Source organism: Anneissia japonica, unplaced genomic scaffold (assembly GCF_011630105.1).
Source record: "Anneissia japonica isolate Jap-2015-1 unplaced genomic scaffold, ASM1163010v1 scaffold287782_len627234_cov183, whole genome shotgun sequence".
NCBI classification, from domain to species: Eukaryota; Metazoa; Echinodermata; class Crinoidea; order Comatulida; family Comatulidae; genus Anneissia; species Anneissia japonica.
The window spans coordinates 67,228-76,337 of record NW_022695201.1 but is presented as its reverse complement, the minus strand read 5'-3'; the positions used below and the strand labels follow the sequence as shown (position 1 = coordinate 76,337).

General features: G+C 34.7%; 1 protein-coding gene across 3 annotated transcripts in view; it reads right to left on the bottom strand.

Annotated features, from left to right (window-relative positions):
• LOC117101430 (unconventional myosin-Id-like) overlaps positions 1 to 8,730 on the bottom strand; it is a 59,428-nt gene extending 50,698 nt beyond the window's left edge. For all 3 annotated transcript variants that reach the window (XM_033241404.1, XM_033241403.1, XM_033241405.1), the window contains exon 1: positions 8,492 to 8,730. In XM_033241404.1, coding sequence (XP_033097295.1) covers positions 8,492 to 8,589 — 98 coding nt within the window. In that variant the 5' untranslated portion in view covers positions 8,590 to 8,730. The remainder of the gene's footprint in view (positions 1 to 8,491) is intronic.
• Between the last annotated feature and the right edge of the window lie 380 nt (positions 8,731 to 9,110).

The window sequence follows — 9,110 nt, the reverse complement described above, 5'->3', positions numbered from 1 at the left end:
CTGCCTGACTGAAAATAATGGGCTGTACAAGTTGTAAATAATTGAGATTTGGAGGGAAACCACCTTCCTGCCGCTTACAAAATCTACTCGCGCTATCAAATGACCTTGTCGCACTGAGCGCGACAAAGTTGAATTCCTTGTTGCACCTTAAAAAATCAGGTCGCAAATGCGACCAAATGACCCTTAATTTCAAGCCCTGAGTGTATTTCTAATCTCTGCTGTATATTTTTATATCTTACAATACATTTTGTATATTTTTATATTGCAGCTTGTTCCACCTATTAAAAATTTCCAAATGGACAATAAAATAAATTTTGAATCTCGAATCCGATTTTTGAATCTTGAATAAAATATACATTGTATTCACACTCTATATTACAGTAATTTTAAACTTAATTACTTTCTGCGGCAATCAGTCAGATATAAATGTAATCTCTAATATAGCTTTATTAAATTTGGATGCAAGTTATTATTCATTTTAAGAGTAGAAATCAACACTGCTTGACCTTTTGGTGACCAAACAATTAACCTAATACTACAGTATATACTGTTTACATATTCTAGAAATACTAAATCTAATATTAAACAGACGCGGATCAACACACTGGATATAGTACCTTCTTCTATTCCAGAAACATACAGTACATGTTATAGAAAGCAATATGTAATTAATAAGTATAGTACCATTAAACAGAACAGGATTTAACCATTAATAATACAATTTAGTAACACAATATTTTCATTATGACATTATCCAACGATCATATCGACATAGAAATGGAAAAATTATATCTTCCTACGTGGCAACTCTAATGACTTTTAATTTAACATTGGTATTTTTATTGGAGAAACAGTATCACACCATAGAATACTACAATTACAAGTACAGTAGTATAGATTAGTTATTGTGTGTGCCATATTCAACAGCAAGATGTGAAATACATCGATGCCATTGACAGAGTGTCAGTCACTGTGCATATACACCTGGTTTGATCAGACGCACCGGTACAAGCACTTTGCTAACCATCTATCTATTGTACTACTTCTGTAGTGATATTGATTACTGTATTTAATATTGATGCAGTACTGTTGCCTGCATTTCCACTAATAATTGTATGCATTCTATAATTCATAATAATTTCTTTATATTATTTTGCTTTATTCTTTAACTACAGTACTCCTCCCATACACTACACCATAGCATCAACTATGGGTATAACTTGTCAATTGTAAAACTAGAATTTGAGATGTAAATCTATATAGTCAGGTTAACCAGATATGCATGCATGGATGAATTAAAACAGAACCTGTTATTTAAACAAGCACAAGTCTAGTTATATTTCACTTTAAAAGATACTTTTACTGAACTGTCTTTATTATGCTAAAAGACAAAAACTATATTTAATATTCAAATACTTTATATTATATAACCATATAAGTTTTTGCAAATGAAAATTAAGAATTAAACAAATGCATAATATACACTGTTATTACATTCTTATTATTCAGACCCTAAATTGTTTGATCAGCTGTAGTAATTAATTTAATGATTTTATGAAAATTTCAATGCTTAACCATATGCACACTCATACCAGGCATGGCGTAATTGTAATTTGCAATTGTAATCATTACATGTTTTAATGTAATTGGGTGTAATTTGTAATTGGGTTTAAAATTTAATTTGATTGTAATGTAATTGTAATTGGGAAAACTTAATTGTAATCATGACAATTTACATACCTCATACATACAGTAGTCTACGGATCACAGACCTTTTGTCATCCAACAAAAAGTGTAGCTACGAGTTGATTTTCTGGGTATCTACTGTAGTGTGTCATTTCTTAAAAGCTTCCCCAACCACTAACCATAAATTTTCTTGATTGGGTTGACAAATGAGGAAATTTTAATTCATCATTCATTTCAATTCAGATCACCTAACATTTAAATTAAAAGACTAAATAAAAACACTAAACCCACATTTGGAATAGGTATAAAATTGAAAATAAAAGTAGAATAAACAATATTTATCTGAAATACAAGATTCAAGATTCAAAATTCAAGATAATTTTATTGTCTGTAAAACTCAGAAATTACATTCCACTGGCAGTAAAATAAAAATAGGAATAAAGATATACAATACATTATTAACAAAGATTTCAAAATTTACAGGTTAAAAATGCAAGAAAAAAAGATTATCCAAGACCCATGAGTCGGGGGAATCTCCTGACAACTAACTCATCTTTGCGGTGTACGGTAAGAATGGCCCCGGAAAAAATGGCCCCTTTGCATGTCTCCGTAAAGTGTGCTCGTTTAACAAGATCTCCAGTAGTAGTAGTAGTAGTAGTGCCATTTTTAAACATCTAAACATGCCATGTTTCTTAAAATGTCCCAGCTATTGGGAGCCTGAGGTGGGTGTGGTCTATCACACACGACTGCTGGCCAAATCCTGCATTCGCTGTAGCAGAACTAAACAAATCTAGACGATGAAAGTATTTTAAAAAAATTGTCTAGACAGTATCATGTCCGTAGAATACTATACAGCCACACCATGTTTGCAATATCCTACATCGGTGTCAATAATAATAATAATAGTGTTTACACATAATCACTGATGCATTAAGAGTTCACACTGATGTATTTGTAGAGAAAACAGTCATTTCAATCCAAAGAGGATACTCATACTTTGATTGATATTGATAAATATGAAATTGTTTAGTCAATAGACCTCAATAACTTGACCTCACATTCATCGATAATTACTCACAATTTGTATATGATGATTATAAATGATTATGTTATTTTAGTACATATCATTTTCTTATTGAATTAAACCGGAACTTGCCGGATTCACTATACTTATAGATAGAAGATAAACAGATAAAAAGTCAAGCGGTATCCTTCCACGATATTTATAGCTAAGGATAAATAGTCATTCCCCAAGTGGTATTTAACTGATTGAATAATGAAGAACAGTAGAAAAGGAGACACTTTTTTTGGTTCCAAGGGTGTCCCCCTTAAAGCTTGGTTTCCATACAATCACTACATGCTATCGCTGACAGCTTTTGGTGATGCTGATTTGTCAGTCGAATCGGGGAAGTTTCCCAATTGTGTCACTGACTGTGCTACACAGTACAACGATTGCATTGAAAACACTGTAGCGATGACTGTGTAGCAATTTTACGGAAATCAGGCTATAATAAGGGTTCTACGGTACTGTCTCCTTCTCCATAGTAGCGAGCTTTCGTTTCAGTACAGGAGAAATCTAGTACGGTAATTAGAGCCGAAAATTCATCTGCGCATGCGTGAAAGATTGCATCTCACCGTAACGCGGAATTTGAGGACGGTTCTGACTGAAAATAGCGTCCGGTTTAGAACACAACGATAAGAGGTGGTCTTGTATGTCAGCATCACGTGGCGAGTGTAAAGGCGATTACAATGGAGTCAGAATTGGTGAAATTATGGTTTCAAGTTCAAAGTCAGTGATACAACACATAAATTTAGGATGAATATGATTTAGCCAAGTCGTATAGCCCTAGTAAATGTAGATGTACTGTATGCCTAGATGGACAGCCTCGGCTCGGTTCTAGCCTGGCCTGGCTCTAGCTAGTCCTAGCCTAGGCCCTAATTTATTAAGGTACGCCCGGCCTAGGCCTAGCCTATAATAATGCCTACGTCCTAGACTCTACCGAATATGAAAAATTGACCTAAAATATATTGCACCATGTTAAATTAGAACCACAAAGTGTTACATAAACTTGTGAAGGTGCTGAGTATATTCCCGTCGCGTAAACGGAAACGAAACGGCTTCTGAACTGGACGGGAGCTTGGTTGCGAGTACGGTCACGGTCTGTTGGTTCCTCCGCACTGTGTGCTCACCGTCCTCAAACGAAAGCTCGGTACTGTAAAGTAGTATTACAGTGTAGGCTATATTGTAGATACACTATATATCTCACTCAATTTAAATGAGGGTTCACAGAATAATCCAAAATACCCCTTTCACAAAGCTTGGGCATAACTGTCAATGTATTCATGATTTATGAATTCAAAAGTATTTAAAAGTAATGATCAGTCATTTTTGGGCCAATGATGCGTTGATTTAGATCTGTTAAAGATATGTTGTGATGGTTAAAGTTATGGAAGGAGGGTTTTTTTCAAATCTTGTAGAAAGAATTGTGCTTGTGCTATTTTTATTAATTTAATTGTAACTTCAACAGATTTGCAGGCACAAGTGGGGCAGGTTTGTTCATACACTTAGAAAACCATCAGACAAGCCTTGAGATGGAACCCACAGGAAAAAAGAAAACAAGGTCATCCAAGGAATAGCTAGTGGAGGAATGTGGAGTATGAGGCAAGTGGGACAGGGTACTCTCTGGACCAGCTAGAAGGGATAGCCCAAAACAGGGTGCGCTGGCGTGCTATTTCCAAGGACCTATGCTCCACGAGGAGTTTTTTAGTCAAGTAAATTGTAACTTTAGTTAGTAAAATTTATTGTTGTTTTTTAACGTACTGTCAATACACAAGCACTACTGTCACAAAATGTACGTTCAATTAAATTTTTAAAAAGGTATGAACTCATTAAAGTGTAATTCACACTCATTGCAAAAATCAATTTTTAGTCATTAATACAGGGTTAAACAGTAAAATTAAAGTTTAAAATGGTGAGACAATCATTTAAATCTGACGTTTCATTGTGAAGTTACAGGGGTTTAAACATGTAGCTGTTTAAATTAAATAACAATAAATGTATAGATTTGAAAATTTTGACATTTCAACATGAACATTAACTCAGAAACATAATTTCCGACAAAAGACGGATTCCGCATGTCTTTGTCACAATTGCTTCCATCTCTAGATAAGGTAGCTATTGGGAAGGAACTATAATCTAACTCTTTATTTAAAGTAAATCAACTGGAAAATAGGATATTGTACATCTATATTCTTCCTGACAAGTGCACATTGTTTATACTAATTGTAGCAAACCTTATCTTGCAAACAGGGAGGTGTCATATATTTTTGTACTTCAAAACTATGACTAATCAATTTCAAAATGTTACACTGTAGATGATGTGCCTTCACCAAGGGCATAAGTAATAAAAATTATTAAAACGTGCATCAGTCTTGGACTCACAACCTTTTGAATAAGAGCCCAAAGATTTAGGGTATGTTCACACACGGCGTAAGGCTGGCATAACTTACATCGGTGTAAAGCTAATACACAGATAAAAATTCTAAAGTATTCACAGAAATGGCATTCGCTATATCAACGCGGGCGTTAAACTAGTAATAGTAATACAGACCTTTAGGGGAATACTTTTCAGTTTTAAATAATGTACAGGTGCTTAACTATATAAAGACAAGAGCGACTGCTCACCGGTCTGCACGTTCCTCAACGTTTAAATACAGTACAGGCAAGAGTTTATATATTGGGTTTTTTGGAAGAGCTAATAAAATAGAAATTTTTAAATAATTAGAATGTATATTTGTACAAAAAAAAAATATTACTTAGAATGTTCATTTGTACAAAATTAAAAAGTCTCAAAATTGAAAAAAATAAAATTTCTTAAAATTGGGGGAAAAAAAATTGAATACCAAAACGGGATTGGAACTCACATCCATAAGTTCTTTAGGACGCAACCTTAACCAACTGCGCCCTATTAGTGGCAATGGCTGAGTCCTTGCTGAAACCCGTTTGTTTTGTAGGTGTACAGTAGTGGGAACCCTGGGGTCAAACTTATAAAAAGGGTGGAGAACGTTTGTTGGAAATCACTTGTAATTTTAAATTAGAACTTAGAAGTTAATAACTTACTAAAGTACAAAGTTAAACAATTCAAAGTTAAACATTATTTTTAAAGTATATTAACTCCACACAAATAGAGAGGTTTTAAATGAAGCCATTCTTTAAACATTATAATCATTGAGTTTATGTATATAGACTGATTGGCTACCTGATATTCAAATCTCCTACTCTAGTGTTTATTTTGGAAACAAGTTAATTGTTCGACCTAGTAACACATGAATGCCATACGGAAACTAAAAACAGGATTATGTAAAAATAATGTTAGTTTCTCATCCGAAATTTTTTGAAAAAGAGCCCCTTGTTATCTGGTTGTTCAGCAGGGCTGGAAAGTGTGTGATCGTGCAACTGGCGGTAAGAGACGTCGCTAATCATCCCAGAGGCATTTTTGGGCATTGCGCATTTTACCAAGGGGTATTTAAAAAAAAAATAACAACAAAAATTATTTAAAAAGTAGTTTGTCGTTTTTTTTTTTTGGCGTTTTTTTTTTTTGGCTTGCTCTAGAGCACCATATATAACTCTAGTGAACAGATAATACTTTGTGCTGGGCATGTTTAACCAAAAAAATAGAAATTTCCGGAGTGTCAATCAAGCTTAACAACCGACCAATAAAACATTAATATTAAGAGTATGAGCTTGTCTAACCATAGAGAAAACAGAACAGTCTATTTCGTGAATACTTACCTGGATAAACCGACTAATTGCCTATTCTTTCTCAAACATGAGAACACCACTCGAAAACAAAATGGAAGTCGGCCCTGGCGCCAAACACAAGCGACCCTGCCACAATGCTTCTTCCCCATTCTTTTTCGATACATCGATTGGAATACTTTGAAAGCGATTTTCGTGTCTTTGGATTCTGATTATATCAAGGATATATCTACTTGGATTCATAGGATGTAAAGTCAGAGTGTTCCCTCTGTAGGGGCCGGGCCCTAAACTTAGCCCCAAGATTGATAACCATGAGGAGTTATGCCCTTTTTTTCTATGGTCTCACAAACACACGTGTGTTCTACAAATGCTTGTGTTTATACTATCTTTTTGTGGGGCCTTAGCAACAATCCAAGGGGCGTGGCTTAGCGGAAAGGTCCGTCATATAGTGGGAGGAACAAACTACGTTATTCCAGGTTTGGTTCTCATGTCATTGTCCGCTTTCTCAGATTAAGTCAATTATGATATCAACATTGTAATGAAATTATGAAATTTATTGTTCACAGGCCTATTAGGATCAGGAACTTTCCAGTGAAATTCAAAAATCCAAGTTTAAAGTTTATTAATATATAGGCTCATAATAGGCCTATATATTTATATTTTTGTAATGGACTTGGTTTGCAATAAGGAAGGAAAGTTTCATAATTGTATAGTACCTTGTATTTTGATGACAATAAAGTTATCTGTATCTGTAATATGAAAAATGTTGTTGGTAAAATTGTAGCCCGGGGAGCTCACTTGTACACCAACCAAACAGGGGTGCCACAACTACTTCAAGACATGAGACACTTGCGCTACCTATTTTACTGTAAATTTACAAAAATCGGGCTGTGCTCTAAATAATGACAGGAAAAAGGCCACTCAATAGTGCCAGATAGATCGCAATATTCACTGGTTCTTATTTGGTAAAAAGTGTTCCGTCCAGTCGTGATCTCGTTGCTGTACCACAGGTAGACTTAACAAGGGGCTTAGCACCCAGTCTAGCTTGAAATTCCCACTAAAATTATGTGGAAAATCATGGCACTTTGACACAGAATAGGCCAGGAACTTTAACTACCAATTTCACCCCGGTTATTTCCCACACTTGTGCTACAAAGTCTTTGCAAGTATACCCCAAATGCTCCTCCCCCGATATTTCCCACACCTCTACCAAGTCCTCGAAAATATACCCAATAAATGCAGCACCTCCCCATATAGAAATATTTAAGAGTGAGTCCCCTGGGAATTGTAATGACTTGAAAAAAATATATATTTTTTTTATTTAAAATAAAATTGAGATTCCACCAGAAAACAACACTATTAAAAATCTCCAAAATTAGAAGTATGATCATAATTACAGTACTTAGTATACAAACAAAAAATCATGAATACTGGCTTGCATCTTCGATGCTGTGTTTACCAAACGATTCTTTACCATATGGTACTAAGTTGGACTTTGGATGTTGAGTGGTGTGGTCTTACTTATCAACTAGTTGATTAATACTGTATCATTGAAATTATTGTACAAATAATCATATTCATATATTTTTATATGGATTCAGAGTTGAGACCACTTTAGTAAACTATATAAGCATATTTTCTTTTAATTATTAATATTTTACTGCAGTTATTATATGCAAGCAAAATTGACTGGCTCATCTATGTATATTTTGTTTTCCTTATCAAACTATGCACAATACCAAAGACAATTTACTTAACTAAGTAGACATATACGTGATGCTCAAGGTTGCTAATTCTGGTTATGAATATTCTTGTGACAACAATTATACCAACAAACAACCATAAAAATTCCCAAGATTGCCATTCATCTCTTTAATGGGAATGAGATAATCAATGACAAAAATCTTGAAGATGATTAACATGACTGTCATCAGTAAGCGAGTAAGATGTTGCATGAGAATCTATTAGACGATGATGCCTCTGCATGCCTGCACTGTTTTGCACACTGGGCTACTAGGTGCATGGTTAATTACAATGAATTCTCACCTTAGTTTCAGATTCTGCATAAACATTTCCTCATTAATTTCGTCCAAAAGGACGAAATCACCTTTCCCAAATTCTGGACCTTCATCTAGTTCAGCCATTATGTTATACGGAACTACCAAGAATGAGTATCAAGCTACACTTTCAATTCCGCTCACTTTCAACTCCGCTCAGCCAGCTCTGAGTCTACTCTTCGTGTCTGTCTGAAGCTTCCGGTTCCAACTGTTTGTTTTTCCTGCTCACCGCTCAACCACACACACTCGATCGAATGCGCCGCCCCACGATGACGTCATTCATATCTGGAACTGGGACCATAAATGGGCAATGCAACATATCCTGCTGTACTAAAAAAAGTAATCTCCAGCGGCAGTTTAAAACCAGGCTCGGGAGACATTTTTTTGTTTTGTTTTAAGATATGTTGATTTATTAACCGCTCCCGAGTTTTTCGTCAAATATGCTTTTCGTGTCTTAGAAAAATCAGTTCTACAACATTTTAAAAAACATGTTTTCCTCCCGAGTCTGGTTTTAACTCTTGAAAGTGTAGAAGAAATACCGGCCTTCAGGCAATGTTACATAACCTATATCATTTTAGACTTCTTATGTTTTTAACACTATATATATA